Source organism: Brachyistius frenatus, unplaced genomic scaffold, assembly GCF_029030835.1.
Source record: "Brachyistius frenatus isolate BFR_SWC_R1_liver_20210118 unplaced genomic scaffold, ASM2903083v1 Contig_209, whole genome shotgun sequence".
Lineage (NCBI taxonomy): Eukaryota > Metazoa > Chordata > Actinopteri > Embiotocidae > Brachyistius > Brachyistius frenatus.
This window is the reverse complement of record NW_027210808.1, coordinates 356,147-379,340: the sequence shown is the minus strand read 5'-3', so window position 1 is coordinate 379,340 and position 23,194 is coordinate 356,147. Positions and strand designations below refer to the sequence as shown.

General features: G+C 40.2%; 1 protein-coding gene across 2 annotated transcripts in view; it reads left to right on the top strand.

Moving 5' to 3' along the window:
• Positions 1-23,194, top strand: part of septin7a (septin 7a) — a 30,136-nt gene that overhangs the window by 5,742 nt on the left and 1,200 nt on the right. The window contains exons 2-12 of one of the 2 annotated variants that reach the window (XM_069719163.1): positions 556-662; positions 7,712-7,812; positions 7,903-8,037; positions 13,459-13,576; positions 15,517-15,609; positions 16,542-16,638; positions 19,592-19,643; positions 20,140-20,265; positions 20,716-20,736; positions 21,976-22,111; positions 22,200-22,345. In XM_069719163.1, the coding sequence (XP_069575264.1) occupies positions 556-662; positions 7,712-7,812; positions 7,903-8,037; positions 13,459-13,576; positions 15,517-15,609; positions 16,542-16,638; positions 19,592-19,643; positions 20,140-20,265; positions 20,716-20,736; positions 21,976-22,111; positions 22,200-22,345 (1,132 nt within the window). The remainder of the gene's footprint in view (positions 1-555; positions 663-7,711; positions 7,813-7,902; positions 8,038-13,458; positions 13,577-15,516; positions 15,610-16,541; positions 16,639-19,591; positions 19,644-20,139; positions 20,266-20,715; positions 20,737-21,975; positions 22,112-22,199; positions 22,346-23,194) is intronic. The other variant, XM_069719164.1, reaches the window with a different exon arrangement.

Here is a 23,194-nt window from a genome sequence, read left to right as displayed (position 1 = left end):
ATAAAGCAAGCTGAAACTGATGTCCATAACAAAGAGAGTAAATTATAATGTCAAGTGTTGGATTTCTGCGTGTTGTTTTTCAATATGGAAAAACAACGGTGCTTTTAATTTGAGATTTTCCTGCTTTGTTAGAGTGAAAATAATCATGATGACTGTGTTTTGTTTTAAAATCTTCCTCCCCCTCTCCTCCCCTCCCATGATAGCCTGATTAGATCTTTGAAATGCAGACAGGAAAAGAAATATGGGAGGATATAACTTCCACGTTGTATCTTGTTATCGCTTGCCTGTTAAAAAAAAAAAAAAAAGGTTATAGGGAGCAACTTCCTGTCCTAAAAGAGTTGTGAATCTGAAACATGTGAAGAATGTCAGACAGGAAAGGACTGCATTAGAAATGCAGTTGATAAACATCTGGAAATTGTGTCATGTTGCACCTCAGTCTGGCATGAAAAGGAGGATTAGGAAACAAGTATAGCGTGAAATGCATCTCTCGAGTTGCTTCCCTCCCTCCCTCCCTCCCTCCCTCCCACTCACTCAGACCCTGTCTTTGTCTTGCAGGAGAATCTGGACTGGGGAAGTCGACGCTGATCAACTCGCTCTTTCTGACAGACTTGTACTCCCCTGAGTACCCAGGTCCTTCTCATAGAATCAAAAAAACTGTACAGGTAATTTTCAGTTTTTTTGTTCTTTAGTAATTTGACCCTTTCAAGCTCTGGTGATTTCTCCTTTCTGTTGACCCAGAAACTAAATAGTCCAATAAAGAGCCAAATATTTGTTTCTGTTAACTGAAACCTAATGTCGTCTTCTCCCTTCACTCTGACATTGGCCAGTTCAAGTGTCAGAGCCCGAGGCTGCTGTAACAGGTGTGCCCTCAGCTTTGTTATTCTCTCAGCATTACAGCCATCAACGGAATAGTTGCTGTGTGACATCTTGTTTTGTCAGGCTGCTGCACTGAGTTGTTGCCACACATGTGTTTGTGTTAGAGAGCAAAACCAGTTTATCTGCTTTAACAAAGTGAGTTTGTTTGCCGAAGGCAAAGATGTGTTATAATTCCAAGTAAGTTGACTTTAAATGATTTCCTGTTTAAAAAAAAAAAAAAACCCGACATTACATTTGTACACAAGAACCTGCCTGATGGTCCTCAAAATGATATGATGGAGGCCGTTTTGCAATCAGTCAAAAAGGAATATATTTAATCACGTAAGAAATACACCTTTAATATTTATAGAGCAATATTACTTTTACTGTTTACAAATGCTAAAGTATTTTGGCATTAAAACCTACATTTCCTATTAAACCAGGGATTCTAGGAAGAGATAACTATCACCTAGAATATTAGATAAAAGATCAAATATCCTCTGTGTGAATCACTGCTTCCAACACTGGACCAGAACCACTGGAGCAGCAAAGCTCTGCTTGGCCATGCAGACCTGCCAGCTAGTGTAGAGGAAATGTAGAAGAGAAGACACACAACATTTGTGGAACATGAATCCAAAACAGATGGAAAGAAGATGAAACAGATCCACCTTCTATCCAATCGATTAAATCTGCATACATACTCTCCCCTTCTCCTCAGAGTCAGAACTCAGACTCTTCTCACCGATAGCAGTATCGTCTTTGCAGATAACATCCAAAACCCTGCCTGACAATGACATAATAACACATTCCTTATAACCTCAGATCTCATAATCATGTCTCGATGTTTTGTAGGTGATTGTTGTATGTTCCTCTGTAGTGGTCGTAAGATTTACCAGATTTCAGAGAAATACAAGCTAAAGGCTGCAGTTAACTTGTATTATAATTCTACTCATATATTCCAAACCATGAATAAATGTCACAAAGTATTGATTGAGTAAGAAAAATTAGTGATACAATCCACAGAACATAGCTTTTTTATTTTTACACTTTGATTCCATTTTTGTTGGAACTGTAGACATATTGGCAAAATCTAGAATAAAGTTTCAATGGGCAAAGAGCTTTTTTCTAAATTTAAAAACTTCCCAAAATATGCAAATTACTTTCTTTTTCTGACCAACATTTTAAAACCGCCCAAATATTTGCTGATGTAGTGTTTGATTACCAAACAAACTCCATTGCATCCATTATATAACAGGTGTTGGACAAAGCCTGATACCTAATTTGTCAAAAGCAGCTGTTAGTGAGCCCTTATACGGCATTTCAGTATTTCATGTGTCTAAATGATAGTAAATCTTGTACAGATGGTTAATATGTGTACCGCCACACGCCCAAGCAGGAAGACAACTTCCTGGAATGATGCGCTGATAAAACAGGCTTGGCTGGTTGGTTGGCTGGTTGGCTGGTTGGCTGGTTGACTGTTTGACCAAAAGCAGCACTGAGGTCCAGAAGAACAAGTACAGAGACGAGTCCATTATCTGAGGCTATTAGAAGATGGTTAGTAACTTTCACCAGAGCTGTTTCTGTGCTCTGATGACTTTAAAAGCCTGCGGTACATAGCCGGTTACAATAGATAGGTTGATCTGATCTAATATGGAAGTATTAATTAAAGGGAAGACTTCCCTGAGGAGTTTAGTTGGGATGAGATCCAAGAGACGGGTAGATTAAATAATTGCCGTTAGCTCAGAGATCAACAGGAGAGAAATGTTCAAATTACAAATCTGGTCCCACGGTTGCTTCCAGGGCTGCTGTTGCTTAGCAACACATCAGTGACAGGAAGGGTCGGCCCGATTCCTTGATAATGACAATTTTATTGGTGAAGAAGTTAATGAAGTCATTACTGCTGAGAGCTGAAGGAATAGAGGGCTCAACAGAACTGGGACTCTTTGTCAGCCTGCTACAGTGATGAAAAGAAACCTGGGGTTGTTCTTGTTGTCCTCTATTAATGATGAATAATATAAAGTCCTGGCCTTACGAAGAGCTTTCTTATATAATATTAGACTCTCCTTCCAGGCAGGTGAAATTCTTCTAAATTAGTGGAACTCCATTTCCTTTCCATCTTTCTAGTCGCTGCCTAGCAGAGCGTAGTTCTGAGTTGTACCATGGAGACAACTTCCTCTGGTTCATGACTCTCTTCTTCAGAGGGGCGACATCATCTAGAGTTGTAGCAGAGATACTGCAGTGTTTTCTACCAGATGATCCACTTGTGTGGGACTAAGATCAACGTAGATGTCTTCCACTGCTTTAACACACGGCATCGAAGAGGATAAACATGTAACTGCTTCCTTAAACTTGGCCACGGCATCATCTGTCAGACATCTACTGTAGTGGGATTTATTCCCACATGCTGTGTCATCCATTATTGTAACTTCAGATGTTAATAAGAAGTGGTCCGACAAAACAGGGTTTGGAGGAAATATAACTTTCAGTTTCCATCCCATATGACAGCACCAGATGGAGGGTGTGGTTACCACGGTGACGGGGTTTATTTACATTCTGATAAAAGCCTATAGAATCTAATAATGAGCTGAAAGTAGAACTGAGGCTGTCGTTGTCCACGTCAACATGAATGTTAAAGTCTCCCACTATCATCACTTTATCTGAACTCAGAGAATTCAGTTAGGAACTCTGAATAAGGACCAGGTGGGCGATAAACAACAACAAATAGAATTGTTTTTGTGTTTTCCAGTTTGGGTGTGAGAGATATAGACTAATGCAGCTTTAAAGTACATTATTGATATATTAGGTATCGTATGATGGCACTGAGGGTCAAAAAACACTACAACAATTTACAAAACGCAATGACAATTCACAAAACACTAAATCATTTTTTTAAATTCATTATCATTTCACAAAACGCAAGACATTTCACAAAGGGTCAAAACATGTTCATGTTGTTTTGACCCTCGGGGCTACTGTAGTATCTGTCCCAAACTCTGGCACTAGTCTGGCACTATACTCAGCCCTACTAACAATAACGTTTTTTTAATGTATTATTCCCATATTACCACTGTATGTGAGAATGATTCCTTACCAGACCTCTGTTTATAGTAGCAAATGTTAAAGCTCTTATAAGCCATCTATAGGTTGACACATTGTCATGATACATTAAGCAATAACAGACATCAAAGCTGCAGGTGCGACTGCCAAGACTGATGCCGCTACCAGGAGTGATTGTAAATGTGCCGCGTGTGGTTTATACCCTCAGTCTTCAAACTTTGATGCTGTTCACAGTGACAGAACTGAGGATAAGGGTTTGGCACTTTCCTCAAATAGAACTCACAGTTGCATAGTTTCACTTGAGCTTCCTTTTGAAGAGTGAAACATGATACTGTTGGTGTAAACGGGCTCCTCTCGCCTCTCCACAGCCTGTAGGAGGGAGTTAGAAGTGTACAGTTTGGGTTTGTGTACAGAAAATCAGCTGCATGTTAAGGATCTTCCCTTCACCTGTTCCTTCTCATCTACTACTTTGCTCTAAATCTCCTCTAATCCCTTGCAGCACTCTGGTGCTCTGTCTGCCCTCATCCCACTGCTGCTTCCAATCTGTTTACCTGCCCAATACATCTCCTCAGCTCTTATTAAAAGTTTAAATGAGATTTGCTGCGTGGCTGCGTGCCTGCGTGCGTCCGTCCGTCCGTCCAGACTGACTGTTTGAAGAATCATTGAGGCCTTCAGTCTCATGGCTAAAATATATGCTCAAAAACAAACTGTATTGCTTGTTGTTTATGCTGGCCAGGACTGAGATGATTAATATGGAGAACAGAGGTCTCTTCTCCTTCTCTCTCTCTAGGAACCACAAACTAATTACAGTTCAAATAATTGTGGCCACTTTTTTTTTTTTTTCCCCCAAGCCCAGCTAAGGAATGTGATGAAACCCTGTGGAACGCTGTGTGTAATAGAATCCAGCTCACAAATTAAAAAAGGAGGGAAAAAATAGCGAGATGACCAGAGTGGCTGATGGAGAGGGTGTTAACTGGAGGTGATAAAAGATGGGTCAGATGTCTTTGTTGTTCCTGGTTAATCCCAGAACACAAGACGCAGACTTGGTGATTAGCCAGCAAACTGCCATATGCACCGAGCTCAGTCTTGTCCTGCCTTATAGATCAGAAACTCACTCCTATTATGGCATAATACAATTTTTGAAATTCATAAAAGAAACACCTTAAAAAGATTTCAACTAGAGGTGTGTTTGATATATATGTTGTTCCTCCATCCAGTCTAGTGTGCAAATAACATTTATAATTACCTTTTGACGTACGAGTTATTCTGAGGTAATATTTTTGGCCATGGTGCAATAGGATTGGGTAACAGTATAACTTTGCCTATGTGGGTAGCTATCAGGTCTTTTTAATATACTGGATCCTTAATATAATAGCCAATTGTGGGCAATTGGTGTGTTTAATTCACATTTCAAATTTGTGCATATAAAAAAAAAAAATTATTGGCATATTGATAAAACAAAATGTCAGAGTGCAGTTTGCAAAGTAAGTGCTGAGAAAGCCTCATAATAACAATATTCTGCTTGTCATAGTGATTGACCAATGTGTATGCAGAAGCTCATGCAGTTTAGAGGGGTGGAGCGTAACCAAGGTTATTTCCTTTAGCTACAATTTACAGATTTCCCCTCAAAGCCTTCTGATGTTCTAATATAAGACTGACATTCATTAAAAAAAACAAGACATTTTAAGTTTTGAGGCCTATGTATGGTAAACACTGATGTGTTTTTGAATTTGAGCTGCAGATAAATACAATCAACAGGCAACTTGGATATGGAAACATAAATTCTGCTTTGTGTATAAACCAATATTGGACTTGCAGGAGACATCTTGTATTCAGTTAAACTTTTGAAATGGAAAATATTCATTGATTCTTTTTCAGTGACAGAGGAAGCATAGATGTCATTTTATTAATTTCAAACTATGTATTTCTTGTTTTCTTTCACGTAAAAAGACATGTTAGGCACAAATTATTATTGTAAGGAGAGTATTTTTATGTATACCATGCCTGAAGGGGATCTTTAATATTGAATGGCATGCAAAAGGTCTTAAAAGTGAATTTCTTTTGTTGAACTCACTCGTGTTAGTGTCCGTCTGGTCTGCCCAGCCTCCCTGCAGCTCTGGAGATCAGAGGCCAGTAAAGACACAGCCAGCTCAGCTCAGCTCCAGTCCATGACAGAAACCGGTGGGTGGAGGTCACAGGGGTTAAAGTCTGATATGGAAACTTTGCAAGGGAATTTCTTTGCTGCGGCATTTTGTGTTGTAGACTGGCTAAAAGCTGGAGCAAAGTTGTAGCCAGGTAGTGCTGGCTAGGTGTAGTCTGAATGGGACAGATGAAGGAACTGTAAAAAGGGCAATTTTAATAAATCATTGTGCAGCATTTTCTGATTTTAAATTGCTGTAGTGATGGTGTTGTCTTGTAAACAATTACAAATATTATTACAGTTGAATTAACAAGATTGAAATGTCAAGTTTATCAGACTGATGTACAGAATAAGGGGAGACAGTTGAACTGCAACTTCAAGGACACCTGCCAAAAATACGCAATTGCAGAGTAGGACTGCATTAACAGCCAGTTCATTACAACCAATACAATGTTGATATTTGACGTTTTAAAAAACATTTGATAATGATAAATCAGCCGATATAAATCGGCTTCTCTGTTGGTGCCACTCGGAGACACTCGGCACCAGACTCCTGTTGTGTGTCTGCTCCCTGACTCACTTTGTATTGTTTGCTAAGGTTTGTTGACTTCTTAAACCTGGTTTTGTCGTTTAACCAAGATGTGGTGTGTTGTGAGTGCAGCGCCGCCCCAGTCAGAGAGCACACTAAGGGTGCTGCTTCAGTCCACGGTATTGGCTTAGTTAACTCAAATGTGTCCGACCCTCAGGGAGAGTATTTCACAACTATCACTGTCACTGCTCTCCTAATTTGGATCTCGAATCATCAGCTTAAGAAAATATATGTTCACAATCAAAGGCTTCTCGAGGCATGTTTTCTGGAGTGTGTGTGGAAACTGCTGTGAACCTGGACTGACCTCAGCCATATGACTGTTTCTCATAGCTTACAGTCTGTGAACTCTCTGAGTCACTGATGTAAGAGAATGACAGACATGATCTGGTTTAGATCTGCTGATTATATCAACCTTTGTCTGCTGATCACGAGTTCTGCCTCCACCCCACGCTGAACCAAGGCCGGCCTCTTTTGGCCCCGCTGAGTGAGCTTTGTTTATTGCGTTCTTCCACTGCACCTTCACCATCACCACCCTGTTTCCATCTCCGACTCTGCTCACATCCTAGATGTTGTGTTCCACATACTTCAGGCTGGCTGTGGTTAAAAGGGTTTGCAGATCTGTTTTGGTTCCGGTCTGCTGTCTGTATATTGATATATGTACAAGGAGCTTGTAAAGAAGTACATAGCTGAAGTCATTCGTCATGCCTCCATTTGAAAAGTATTTTACATAACATGTCATCAGTCTAGAATCCCTTCATAATATGTACTTTAGAAGCTCATACTTGACACAAAACATTAAAACCTGCAGAAGTAGCTGTGTAGAGTTTACTGGTATGTTTTTGGATGTACCTGTTGTCATTTAGGGGTAGCAACATGGGACATTTCCTTACACAGCACCTAATCTAAACATTTAAATCTGGTGGTAAATAGGATTTATTAATATATAGGCTTAAACATTTGACTGTAACTTAAACTGTTTCCAACAAGTAAAGAGACTTTGTTGTACAGCCATCTTGTAATTAAATGCACATATCCTGACTGATTTCTGTCGACATTGTTTGTGGTTGCAGGTTGAACAGTCGAAGGTTCTGGTGAAGGAGGGAGGAGTGCATCTTTTGCTCACCATTGTTGACACCCCCGGCTTCGGTGATGCGGTCGACAACAGTAACTGGTGAGCTAAGCCATCTGTCAAGACAAATTATCGGAGACTAAAACTGTCACACTGTGCTTGACATTGATGTGGATGATCTGTGGTCCTCAGCTGGCAGCCGGTCATCGATCACATCGATAGTAAGTTTGAGGATTACCTCAACGCAGAGTCACGGGTCAACAGACGGATGATGCCGGACAACAGAGTACACTGCTGCCTGTATTTCATCGCCCCATCTGGACATGGGTAGGTACCACGGGCATCCTGCTGATCACTCAATTTCTGAAAGGTTTTGAAGCATGTCTTTAAGATAGAAGAACTTTACACACTGGCCTTCAATAGAATACAGCAGTGCATGTCAGGTTTTGTATCAGACAAACATGGCATGAGATGGCAAACATCTGGTTTTGAGTTGAAAACTGCTCATTAACAAGGCTGGAGTAAAAGTAGTTTCAGTCATGGAGGAATTCTGACAGTTTCTAAAGTCCTTAGACGTTATGTTGCGGTTCCTGACTTGACGCATGCGAGATTGACAGCTTAAACTACACTGGAATGCGTTTGATCACTTTGCAGCTGCACTTTTGCAATTTGTTTGCCATATAATAAACAGTGTTAAGAACCGTTAGAGCTGGAATAAAGTGAGAGACTTTTTCCCACTGCAGTCTTTCAAACAATGACTTATCATATAGTAGCTGCGCACTAAACTTCAACACTTTTATGTCACCAACCAAATTGGTTTGGTAGTCGCTGGCATCAAAAAATGCTTTCGGTCATTTGGTACCAAATGTTGATACCAGTGCTACATCCACACCTCCACCTTTTGATTTAAAAAGCGCTGCCAGTGAGCCACAGCAGTACATTCCTGAAAACTAAAGATCTATAATATGATGTTGAATATTTTTAAAATTTTAACTTAAGTTGGATTTTATAAAATTTCTGTCAAAAGAAGTACTATCAGGTATCGGTAGTGGCATCAATTTTTAATGATGCCCCATAGTATTGGAGAAATGCCATCCCCATTCAAATTAGCCTGTTTGGCCTTATGGTTGGCTGCTTGTAGTATTTCAGTGTAGCTTTTTTGAGCACAGCAGGTACAGACACACTCAACGATGTCCGCTGCGATGCGCTCTACAACCCCTGCTGCTGCACACAGTGCAGGTTGGCTCTTTATTAAAGTTTATTAATATCCAATGTGTTGCTTGTCCAAAACGCACCACATTCACCAGTGCACATCCTCGGTTCCCCAGAAATATACACTCCAGGTTTAAAGCAAACATTGGCTTCATTCAGAGTTACCAATTATCAAATTTGTGATCAAAAGAACCTCATTTAGTTTTAGTGGTTAAGAGTCACCAATGAATAGAAGTTATATTTATGAATGATTTGTCCAAGAAAATGTAAGTAGGAGAAAAAGAAAAGAATGCGGGCCTCGGTTACAACCTCCCTGTTGGAGAGACCTGCTGTACTGGATGAAAAATTCCCCAAACTGACCTAAAGACAAGTATTTCAGGCCGAGTCAGCTCTGCCTACAGCCGGCTACCAGGCAGGACTAACATTGGTGTAATCTGCCCTGATCTCACTGACCTGGAGACCTCGTTCCTCTCTGTGTCTTGGCTGCGGCTGCTGACTCCCACATGTCCGGCCACACTGTGCCGCCTACAACCAAAGGTGTTTTTTTACAACACGTCGACTGTTGAGCCCGTTGGTCCACACAGACCCAGTGTGGGATACTGACTGCAGCCTTGTTGACTCTCTTGGCAAATGAAAAGCACCATATGGATCCATTCATTTTCAATATCTGCCCTGGCGTAGTGTGTGTGTGTGCGTTTATGTGTTTGTATGTGTTACATCAGAATATGAAAATAGCATTTTAACAAGTGCTAAATTCATAGAAAGTCTGAAGACTGGTTGTGTTTGTTAAAGCTCAGTTTGTCGGGGATATGGAGTAAAGCTGTGAAAAGCCTGTGAAAACATTTGCATAATCTGTTGCTCTGAAAGAGCTTCAAAAAGAAAATAACTTCTGATGATCTCAGTGATGTCATCAGGATGAGCTATTCTCAGTTAAAAGGGTTAATGGAAGGTGTTAAAACTGAAAGTGTTTAAGAGGTGTGGGTATGGGAAAGACAAATAACAGTTTTAAGTTACATTATGGTAAATGTGGGGCTAGTGTTGATGAAGCTTCAGGCTGATTAAATCTGATTAGATTGTTTTCATGCTGTAAAAGGCTGTCATTGAACTGGGATTTTTGAAGTTACTCCAGCATGAAGCTGGACAAATGCAGGTGTACTGTAAATGTCCCAATAACCAGACCAACATCACGCACCTCAAAAATCAACTTCATCTTTACTCTTTTGATCACATTGAATTAAATATTTGACCTTTGACCACCAAATTCATCAATAAGTCCAAGTGAATGTTTGCATCAAATTAAAGGAACTTCTCTTAACATGTTCCTGAAAGGAACTATAGGCTGTAAAGGTAAATAGGATATGCGGCGCCAACCCAAAGTAAAGAAAAAACCATCAAAACCTCGGTCATAACTTAATTTAAACTTTAAACCCGTTGAATAACTCTTTCTGTTCTTGGTGTCCTGAAGCTTTCTGCCCTGCACAGTTTATACAGCCAGTGATCAGCGGGTGCCAATATATCAATGATCCAATACTATGGTTGGCCACATGGGGCGCATACCAAGCACACAGTCCAATAATTTACATTTTCTCATGGTAAGGAACCTTATTTTGCCTTTTCTATTATTTGGCTCCCACAATATATGTTTGTATGTGTTGAGATTTGGTCTAAGAGCCTTGTGTCACACAACAGACATACTGTAAGTTAAGATTTGGTCTAAGAGCCTTATGTCACACAACAGACATACTGTAAGTTAAGATTTGGTCTAAGAGCCTTATGTCACACAACAGACATACTGTAAGTTAAGATTTGGTCTAAGAGCCTTGTGTCACACAACAGACATACTGTAAGTTAAGATTTGGTCTAAGAGCCTTATGTCACACAACAGACATACTGTAAGTTAAGATTTGGTCTAAGAGCCTTATGTCACACAACAGACATACTGTAAGTTAAGATTTGGTCTAAGAGCCTTATGTCACACAACAGACATACTGTAAGTTAAGATTTGGTCTAAGAGCCTTATGTCACACAACAGACATACTGTAAGTTAAGATTTGGTCTAAGAGCCTTATGTCACACAACAGACATACTGTAAGTTAAGATTTGGTCTAAGAGCCTTATGTCACACAACAGACATACTGTAAGTTAAGATTTGGTCTAAGAGCCTTATGTCACACAACAGACATACTGTAAGTTAAGATTTGGTCTAAGAGCCTTATGTCACATAACAGACATACTGTAAGTTGAGTTTAGTCAACATCGCCTCCCTTAAATCCACCCAAGCCAAACATTTGTTCACAGCTAAAGTCTCAGATGGAAACAATAGTATGATCGTACAGTAACATTAAATAAACTGTTATGAATATGGAAACGGCTTTTTACACTTTCAGCAACTTTGAACTGTCTTTGAAGTCGGGCAGATAAATATTACATGAGCAGACACAGCTCAGAGTTTGGATTGGACGTTCTCTAAACCCCTCCAGTATCAGATGACACCACCTCACTTCATCAGTGAAAAGCTTTAGGCACTAAAAGTGAAGTGAGGATGCTTTCCAAATAAATGTAATTTATTTGTCATTTAGCTTCAAACCGAACTGCAGAAAATCTAAAAATCTAAGTCAGATCAGTATTTGGTTTGAGCACGTTGTTCCAACACGTCAGAGAACTTCTCATATCTGTGATTGTTATGGGTAGAGATGAATGTTGTGTTGTCAAACTAAACGTATAGCGTTCTGTACGAAGACGATGTCAGAGGAAACCTCGTCCCATGGACTGTTTGAGCTCAAGGACTGACTTTGTTATTGTTGGTGTGAATATTTCAGTCATTACAAAAATGGAACCTTTTTTTCCCATTTTTATTTCAGGGCTTAATAGATGGTGATAGTAGAGAGACAACAGGAATCAGTGCAAGAGCTACTCTGTGTCACAGACTTCACCAATTTTTGGCCGCAATCAGACAAATGTACAAGTTCTCCAAAAGAGTGTGAGCAATGCTTGAATTAGTGTTCAACCTTGCTATCACAAAACAGAATTTTATAAGAGGATGAAATATATTTTGTAAGGGTGTAACAATCTGTCAGTCGGGTTCGATTTAATGATCAGTAATCTAAAATCATCAATACAAAGTGGAAACATCCATCCATCCATTTCATTTTACTTTTATTTTGAAATTCCCGTGGCTGTGCTGGTGTCTGAGCACCAGGCTGATGATAAAATACAGCCAAGAAAAAGACAAGAATATTTACTCACCTCTTGGGAATAAGTCAACGTGGAAATATTTAGGATTGCAGAGAAAAGACATGTTAACAGACAAATCGCATGATAAATGTCAGTACAAGATCAAATAGTCAGGAACCATAAACCATAAATCTCGCCGCAAACTTGGAGAACAGCAGCTTTGTCCAGATGAGGTTTTTGTGAGCTGCTGCGTACTCTGCAGCTGAATTATGAAGTCCCATTGAGATGGCACTTCAGTGAAGCTTGCATACAGTCGCCTCTAAAAACGTTCATGAGATTGAGGTTTACACAAACAAACAAAATTCTGTCTTGACGGATACACAAATGGGAACTTTCAATTGTCTTGTAAAGGATGTAAAAATATGAAAGCTTAATATCCATAAACAGCTGAGCACCCAGATAAAACCCTGGAAATCCAGGATGAAGAATCATACTATAGATGTGCATGGTTCATGTTTAGTGTTGAAAGGCTGTCAAAGGCTTCATAAGTTAACTAATAACAACAAAAAACAGTTCAATATAAGAAATATGTCACTTTATAGTTTCAACAGGAGCTCTATTTTTATTCTTTTGAATAAAGACAACAGATTGCTTTTCATTTTAATGTCTGGACACTTAACCAATAAAATTGTCAAGTCATATTTTAGATGCTTTTTGTGAATAATAAGTAACTAATTCTGTTAATATAATATTGTCTCATTGTGATTGCAGGCCTCTGAATTGAATCAAATTGAATTGTATCATTGCAGATTAATGTCAGCAAATAACGTGCTTGTCCAAAGAATCGATACAATATTATATCGTGATGATTAATGACATGATTAAGACCTCTGATAGTTTGTACCGACTTCATTAAAAGTGCAACATGCCTCCATCGAGTGTCCAGAAAAATAGAAACCGCTGTATCACACATAGTCTGATGACTGTGCTGCAAGTACAGAGCTGGAGTTGAATGGTTCCTTTAAATATGAAGCAGCTACCGGCCTGTAGAAACCGTCAGTGTGTGTGTGAGAGACCACAGGACATACCGGACATACAGGATACAGGACATACAGGACTTACAGGATACAGGACATACTGCTCAGAGCCGTATGAACTGTAGATGCCCTGACGTCAACACAGACACAATCTGAAAAGCAAACAGTCCAAACAGACCGATGTGCGCAGCTGTTTGCTCCAACCACATGTGCAGTTTGAGGTCCATCATCCCTCCAACTCTGCTTAAACCACAGCTGCTCACTCCAACCTGAAACCTGCCTCATCACCCCTTTAACCTTCACGTCTCTTTCCTTTCTTCTCCAGACTGAAGCCTCTCGATATTGAATTCATGAAACGGTTACATGAAAAAGTAAACATCATTCCCCTCATCGCCAAAGCTGACACAATGACTCCCGAAGAGTGCCAGCAGTTCAAGAAACAGGTGTGTGTCTGTGTCGCTTCTTGCCCCAATGCAGGTTTCTGTTTGACGAGCAACTAATAATTGTTTAGTGGGAGTCGACGTTAAAAAATGTGTTGATGCATATAAATGATTCAATGAGCTTACTTCTTGTTTTTTTTTTTATCTTCAATGACGTGTGTGTGTGTGTGTGTGTGTGTGTGTGTGTGTGTGTGTGTGTGTGTGTGTGTGTGTGTGTGTGTGTGTGTGTGTGTGTGTGTGTGTGTGTGTGTGAGATGGAGAACTTTTTGCCAGTTCTTTTGGTGAAGACGTACTAAATGAACAAAGGAGGAAGCAGGAGGTTCTTTGTGATCCTATACAGACATTCAGTTCCAGGCGCATAAAGATAATTTAAAAATAAGATCAACAACTGAGCCAAAGGCACTTTCTCAGTTTATGGGGCTCAGATTTTGTAGAATAATTTAATTTCGTCTTTCAGAGCGGAGGGGAAAGCCTCAAATAGGAAAACACTTGATACAGATTGTTGGCACGGATTTAAAGTCTGGGATCCAAAGGCATAAAGTATTGTTTTGAGCATGTTGCCAAAGAATGAGCAGTAAATGTGATCCTAAAAAATTATGTAAAACATCATTGAGACCGAACACACAGATCTCAGGCCCTAAATTAAGAAACCATTGGAAGGTTTTCTGCATCTTAGAAATGACATCAGACCAGGATTCCTGTGTAGGAAACAATGAGATAAGGATCCAAATGTTATATGTTATATATATTCTGAGGTAATAAAGAGCCAATGAAGTATTTTGAATTGCGTTTTCCCAAGCTGAGTTACGTTCCACAGCATATGGGTTTCATTAATTATTTGATGGCTTAAATTTAATGTTTCCCAATAATCTCATCTGATTACAGTCGCTGGGTATCGAATTCTAATATTTGAGTCTTGATGAAAACGTGTGTCTATTACAGAGTACTGAATACTGTCATGTATCTATAACTGGTATTTAAAGCTGGATCAAACTCTTTGAGGGTGTTCAGGCCAAAAAAAGTATTGCATTTCAAGAAATTCACCAATGTTCATGGGGAGTGTTGTTTCAGGGACTGTTGAGACAATAAAGTGTAATCGAGGCAGTTTGAGTTTGAGATTCCTGAGTTTTCTCCTCTCAGCGGCTTAATGTGGATTCATGCTCTGTCCAAACCGCATGTCGGCGAGTCAGAAAGCTTCAGAAAGCCCCGACCTGGACACTTTTTAGATATCAGATAGTGAGTGCCTGCGTGGGCCGTTATCTGTAACTTTCCTAAACTGAAGATCTGTCATTCACAACCACTTCACGCTGTGATTGGCCGGCTGTATGGAGGTGGGTGTGATGCCAGGTTCAGTCTCCCCCTCCATCCCCCTCTTTATGAACACCAGCACAGTTCTTATACTGTACAGCTGCTTGTGTTACTCTCTTAAAGGTTTGGCTTATTTTGTCAAATCCAAGTAAAAGTTGCGTAAAAAAATATGTTTAATAATTTGAAGATTTGTACTCAGTCTGGTGTTTCACACTTTACCCAGCAATAATAAGAACAAATCTAATCCACTGCTTCAATGTTGTATAATTAATGACCGATTTAGTCCCATAACAGAATCCAGGGAGTTGGTATGAAGACCTCTCTTTCAGGCTGGAATATCTCAGGAACCAGGACGAGTTAAAGTGACGCATGTTTGTTTGAAGTGTATCATGTCATTGTATTACATGCAGTAGATGAGGGTTGGCACATATCTGTATTAATGTAGTAGTGCGCGTGCATGTGTGTGCGTGTGCGTGTGCGTGCTGGATAAACGGGTAGAATCCTCTTCCTGTGTGTATTGACTGACCCCCACTGTGACTATTGATGTTTCTGCACATGTTTGTCCTACGTTGATCTCACTTATCTACACCCCTCCACGTGTTGATTCATCACATCACCTTTCCTCTCTGTTGTAGATCATAACCGAAATCCAGGAGCACAAAATCAAAACCTACGAGTTCCCAGAGACAGACGATGAGGAGGAGATGAAGATCGTCAGGAAGATCAAGGTCGGTTCTTCCCTCCATGACGCTTTTGTTGTTGTTGTTGTTGCACCAAACGGTTTTTAATGCCGTGATTGTAATACAGTGAACCCTCGTTTATCGCGGGGGTTACGTTCCAAATAGAAACCGTGATAGGTGAAATCCGTGAAGTAGTAACCTTTTTTTTTTTTACAATTATTATACAATGAAATACTCCATAATACATTGAAACCAAAGAACAAAACCTTTTTACAGGCCCAAGCATTTGTTTAACAAATAAAAGTACTGTATAAATGTTTTTTTTTACAAATAACTACTGTACTGTAAAATAATAATTTGAATCATCAATACGAACTGAAGGCTTCAAATTGCTGAGATCGGCACCGCCCCACTGCGACCCGAGTCATTGGATTAGAACGGGAGGAAATGAAAAATGATTATGAAAACAAATACAAAGTACAGTCGGACAAATAGTGACTCGTGTATTTCACTGCTCTTCTGACTGAGCCGCTGCATCCTGACTCCGCTCTGCAGCGGTTCTTTCTTCTAAAGCCGGCGGTGCAGGTGTGGTTTTTCGAGAGAAGAACATAGTTATCGGTAGTTGTTGTCGCTCTTTTTTCTTCTGGGCAAAAAGATTCTTATAAACCGACATGCCACCATCGATTATTTTTAATTTGGCAAGCTGTTTTACGTACGTGTACATATTAAACCGCAACGTTATTGACAAACAGGTAGAGAAGAAGCGGAGAGACTGTTTAGCCAATCAGAATGCAGAACACAATGCACGATGCAAATCCGTGAAGCAGCGAGACCGTGAAAGGTGAACCGCGTTATAGCGAGGGTTCACTGTATACTGCATACATGCAGTGCCTCTGTGCAGCACATCTACAGCCTGAGTGTATTTTTAGCTGCAGTGTGTGAGCTATGCAACAGTTGTGCCTCCTCCCTCCTCTCTGCAGGATCGTTTACCCTTGGCTGTAGTCGGTAGTAACACCATTATCGAGGTCAACGGCAAGCGAGTCCGCGGGAGGCAGTACCCCTGGGGTGTGGCTGAAGGTGAGAGGTCAAAGGTCAATTTGTCCCAGCCTGTGAATTGATCACCTAATACGGAATTTTCATCTCACATAAACATGCAAACACGCTAATATTTCCACGTTTTTTGGGGATCGTTGGGCAAGAAACATATTTACATGCCAAACACTACATAACTACCGTTATAATGTGATGATGGCACCGCATCACACCAAATCACTTTCTTTGAAAGGTTGTCCAATTATTTTTGACCACAAGTGATATTATGAAGCAACGTTTTGATCAGCAGGTCCTCATTGTTGATATCTTGTACAGGCACATGCACACACATGCAAACATTAGTAGAATCCAACACGTTTAGAGAGCGGCACTGAGAAGGTGAAGTGCATCAAGACATGAAAGACCAAGAAGTCCAACAGGTGACCAAATGGCTGAAAACATCTCGTCACTTAATGGAAAAATCAGTCTGACCACGAGGTCTCGCTCATAGTATCACTTGATACTTGAGTATCACATGTTCGTCTGCAGATGCAGTTGTCTAGTTGTCATGGAAATGTTGTTGAAGGAAGTATGGAAAGAAACAAAACGATTAACTCAACGTTTTAAGACAAAATAGATGAGATCAACTTTCACCTTCTGACCTTGTAAACCAAGATTAAGAATGTGTTTACAGTTGGATGAGTTGCTGGTGAAGCAGGTTGGTCAAGACATCACAATGTGATTCAGAGGGAAACTGGTTTTTACCTTAAATATTGGCCATGTCTTTATTGTACTTACTGTCTCATTATTCTACTGATTAAATGTTAGCAGTGACACTCCCAAACATGTACAAGTTTTAAAATATTCCCCAAAAATGCAGCTGCTATGCAGCTTTTAATGAGGAAGTTTAAATGTTGTTCAATCCAGGAAAATACAAAAATAAAAACTCCAGAGTAAAGCAGCAAAAGTTGATCATTAACTGACTAGTTGGTTAACAGAAAATGAATCAACTATCCCAAAAGTTAATTATTACTTTACATTTTTAAAGCAAAAATTAGGGAGTAAAATATGAGAATTTACTGCTTCTCAGACAGAAGGATCCAAAAAGGAATCTGATGATGTCACTCTGAGGTCACAGACATTCTTCTCAGGACTTTTCAGTGTGGCGGCTCCTAAATGCCAATAACATGTTTATTGTTGACGAATGTCAAATAATAAACATTATGTCGCTGGTTTATTTAATTTTCAGCCATATATTGTTTCAACTCACCTCGCAACAGAAGTTCCTCTTTGTTCTTCTGCCCGTTAAACTGGAAACTCTAAACGTTAAACTCCAATCATGTTTTACCACGTGAAGAAAACACAAACGAAATCAACACTTATGAAATGACAAACGAAACAAAAAACCAGTGAGATATTGAGCCAGCGGTGAGAAACTGCACATTTTTCTGCTCAGCACAGGATATGAGCGTCCTGTTTGACCTGACGCAGGAAGTTGCAGGCACTTTGTGGCGAGAAGTATCAAACATGACAACTTAAAGCGATGAGAAGAACGTGAATGTGGCCGAGCTCAGACGTATTTACTGTAAGAGATGAATTAGAGGCAGTAAAGGAAACATTCCTGATCATAAAGATCCTTTTGTTGTCACAGTAAACGACAGCGCGGCTGATTGGATGACTTGTAGGAGTGCTACTATGAAACTGGTTTACCGCCAGGGTTTGCCGTCCGCTGGGAGTGAGTTTTGGAATACCAAAAATGTTTTTGGCTCCATGTCAGCATAAATATGGAGACGGGCGCGGTAGAGAGAGAGAGAGAGAGAGAGAGAGAGAGAGAGAGAGAGCCAAGGTCCCTGAGAAACTATGCAGTCACTGTTGCACAGAGAAACCTCAGAGGACTGTGGTGAGCTTCACTCTCTGGGAGAAAACGCAGCATGTGGTGCCACATGCTGGCAGTTTGTGGTACTGCAGCCATCCACACTGAACTTACCTTCTGGAATACTTTGTATATCATATGTAAATATATAATGAGAAGCTCATACATCCTGTTAATATTCATTTTTACTTTCATATTGTCATTATATTACCATTATGCTGCATGTATTTAACTTTTTGTCAGATTAATTTGGATTGTTTTCATTCACTGAGACACTCTTGTTTTACTGTCTTTTATGCCTCTGCTACAAAAATAGCGCTCCAACCAAGTTTTTATTTTTCATTAGTCTGTCATGAATAATTATGTCTGTAAAATTTTAAATGGAAACAAAAATGTTCATCATGTTTTCCAACTCCAAGGTGACTTTTTAAAATATCTTGTTTTGTTGGACCAACTCAGATAATCAGTTTACAGTGAATCTGAAATACTAAACGTCTTCACATTTTAAAGGTGAATATTTAGCCATTTTGCTTAAAAACATAGTTGCCAGTTAAGGAGCTAACTTAAAGAATTCATCGGGATTCATTTTTATAGCTCAGTGATGAAACATCGTGGTCAGTCCAACTTATTCAGAAGAGAAAACAAAGACAAGTAGAGAATATTTACCAAAAGTCTCCAAAACGTACCAGAAGTCTCCACCGTAAACATCCATCAGAGTTCACAGACTGACATAGTGGTTGAACTTTGACCTCCTGTACTTACTGTAGGTGTGAGCTCAGACACTTTTCCTCTGGAATTAAAGCTTGTTAGAAACATTACAGACACTCTCATCTGAAGTTGACATTGTGAAGATAATCTGGTTTAACTGTCGGTCGGTCTGATCCTCTGGCTGCTTGATTGTTGCTCCACTCACATCTCAACAATTACTTTGCTGAAAAGTGCTGTTATAGCTGATAAAACGGTTAGAAAATAAAAACAGGCTGTTAAAACGTGGTGTAAATTATTATCTGCATTGTTTAATAGAATTGTCCGTTACATATGTTTATCATCCCTCCAGGGATCATATTACTTTCATGTGTAACAGTGTCAGGAGCAACAATATAAACTGAATGTCTCTTCTTACAGTGGAAAATGGAGAGCACTGTGACTTTACAATCCTCAGGAATATGCTCATCAGGTGAGTAAAAGCACACATCGGCATGCTGGGATCAGTGTCAGTGCCTTAATGTTCATATTGTCCCACTACCTGTACAATATTCTCCTGAGGTCCAATATGTTTCACTTTAGACCTGCAACTCTGCTGATATATCATTTTGGGGGTTTCTGTTTATTTTCTTTTTTATTAATTCTCATGTAAATTTCTTTATCCATAAAAAGCAAATGTGGTGTTTTGTCAAAAGTACTTTTAACAGATAGAAGTCATGTTGTTTTGTATATTTAGAAGTGATTTTACAGTGATGTAGGTCCTAGAGATGAATTGAAGCTGAAAGAAACCTCAGACAGCTGTGATGAAGGGAACATTGCCAAAATGTTAAATGAATAAAGTGACGTGTTTTATTTTGAATTAAAGGTACTAAGTTTATTCTGCTGTTCAAAACGGTGTTAATAAACACTGGAAATATTCAGTGGATGTCACAAAATACTACAATTTGTTTGTTTGTGTTGTTTTCCAGGACCCACATGCAGGACCTGAAGGATGTGACGAACAATGTTCACTATGAAAACTATCGCAGCAGGAAACTGGCTGCTGTCACCTACAACGGTGTGGACAACAACAAGAACAAAGGACATCTGACCAAGTGAGTTCCCCTGAACCGTGACCTCCGCTTCACCTTTCACATCGATAGTGTGAACTGCTGGTTTCATGTTGCTGATGTGGCTGCTGGACACTCAACGGCTCACTCACTGTTTAACTGTGGAGGAGACCGCAGGTCAAAGGTCACCGTCTGCAGCGATTAACCGACAGATTAAAAGTTCGCAAGCTGTCGCTAAAGCAGCCCAAACCTTTAAAGCCATTCTCGCCCCCCCCTCCCCAAACCAGGCGGCACTAACCTCCCACTAACTGACCGCCGGTATCACTGGTAGCTAATCGGACTCCTCACCCATCACTGCACTCATCACTGCACTCATCACTGCACTCATCACTGCACTCATCGCTGCACTCATCGCTGCACTCATCACTGCACTCATTAAGAGCGAATGCATGGTTTACAGCTGCATGCTAAGTGTCTGCATTTGTTTGTTTTTAGACCTGACACGGCTGACGGCATGTAAGTGTTAACTCATCTTCTTCATAATCTTTCTCTAAAGACACTTCTGCTCCTCTTTCTGACCACTTCTCATAGTTTTTACCTGTTTTAACTGCAATGTGTAATTCATTTGTTTGTTTTTCAAACATTTGTGTTAAATGTAGTGATCCTCTTTCGCTATAGTTTTTCATCGTTTCATACCAGAGACACTAATCTCATCAAAAATGTCTGAAGGTATCTTCTAACTGCGTTTCTTGGGAGTCCTGCCCCCTGTGGGCACCGGGGGTATTACAGTTATGAGCTGCTTTTACATGATTCATCTAATCAGGCATTTCTGAGTGTCTTTCAGAAATCCTCTGGCTTTGCTTTTCAATTACATTTTACATTTCTCAACTAATCTTACAGCGAGACATGAAATCTTGGGATCTGAAACTCATTTAGTGGTGATATTACATATATATTTGATATGTATTTATAAGACGAAGAGCCTCCAGTGATGTTGGCAGCTCTGACTCCCTCGGTGACAGACACTCACACCTCTGGCCCGGCTGTGGAAGTCCAGACAAAAATATTCTATTTCTGTTATCCATCTCATTTCTGAGCACCCGTTTGTTTTCAGCTCAGTGAGAGTTTCTGCTCTCTGTGTCTCACTCAGCTCCACCTCTGCTGCAGAGCAGACAGGTGAAGGAGATGGAGATCCAGATCCATTTAATCGATCGCGTTGATAGAACAGGTCCAAAAATATATCAGTAAATCAAATGAAATCAATATACCGCCCAAGTAAGTGTATGTATGGGAAACGCTGCATATTGTTCAGACCTTCAGCGAGCTGCTGGTAGCTGGTGAGTGACGGGTTGGAGACCCGTTGTACCGTGTTCACCTTGTAGTTCTGCGTCTCTCTGGGATGTGTAGTTGTGGGAGCTCTGATATCTTCAACCTGGCTTTATTATCATGGGACACAAAGTGAGTCAGATGTTAATGTCATTAGCATCCATTTAGCCATGCTAACAGCCTAGCTACAAAGTCCTAATAAATGGTCTGATTGGTCCATTTGTTTCTGGAAACCTTCATGCTTCCATCAGCTCTCATCCATTCTCAGCTACTGTGAATGAGTTGAACAAGCTAATTCTGCATCCCTACAATGTAAAAGCTTTTCTTCGTCTCCTGAACCCGCCTCTTCCTGCCAGAAAGGCTTTTCTAAACGTCTCTGTGGCCCTTCACACACTGGCTGTCTGTATGAACCCTGGTTCGTGTCTTCAGGAGTCCTCTAGCCCAGATGGAGGAGGAGCGGCAGGACCATGTGACCAAGATGAGGAAGATGGAACATGAAATGGAACAAGTGTTTGAGATGAAGGTCAAAGAGAAGCTGCAGAAGCTCAAAGACTCGGAGGTGGAGGTAAGCTGAGGAGGCTGGTTTGTTATGTATGTTGTGTTCCTTTGGACATCCTCAGCTGACCTCTGACTATCCTTCGGTATCCTTGCAGCTCCAGAGGCGTCACGAGCAGATGAGGAAGAACCTGGAGTCCCAGCACAAAGAGCTGGAGGAGAAGCGTCGTCAGCACGAGGAGGAGAAGGCCAGCTGGGAGGCCCAGCAGAGGATTCTGGAGCAGCAGAAGCTGGACGCCTCCAGGTAAACTCACCACCGCACACAACATGAAGCTTTACGTGATCCAAAGACACTGAAGATGCTTTTTAAACATACAGTAACTTTCAGCTTGAGTCTCACTTTCCTTACAGAAATCACAAAATGCTAAAAATAGAAACGGAAATGTTCTATTTTGCTTTATTTGTATTTATCTGTAATAATTCCTTGATTCAAAATTCCAGAATTTTAAATAGAATGCCTTCAAATGGAAGCCGAGGCAGTGATCCTCATTTCATAAATGTGGCAGCACGGTAATTGGAAGAGGTTTCAACATTCAAGTCTGAATTTAATTTTCCAAATGAAAGTCAAACGCAGCAGCACGAGGTCAAATAAAGTTCATTCAGTCTCTTTCTGCTCTGCACACAACAAGCGGCTGTTTGGAAAAGTATGTTTTTGACTAAATGTGTGCCAGCTGCTCATTTAACAGTGCAGGAGTGTGGATGCTGTCTGTCCACCGTCCACCTGTCCACCATCCACCTGTCCACCTCCAGCTGCAGTTCACATGTAGCCCTCATTTCATATAAAAACGTTGGCAGTGGATGTAACAGATCCAAAAGAAGAGAGAGGTCTCAAACAAAAAGAGCTTCTGTACTTCTGCAGCTTCTGACTCGCTACTCCAAATTATTAAAACATCATTAAAATTCTGTTCAATTGGATCGAAATATGGCTAAGTGCCTTTGAACAATCACATATCAAAGATTTAAAGAATCACCTAAACTTAAAGCCTGGCTTTGGAGAGATTATATTTAAGAAATGCTATATCAGCTGCTTGTAGAACTGGTGAGTCAGACACAGAACAGATCAACAGGGAGCCAATAAATGATTTGCTGATTC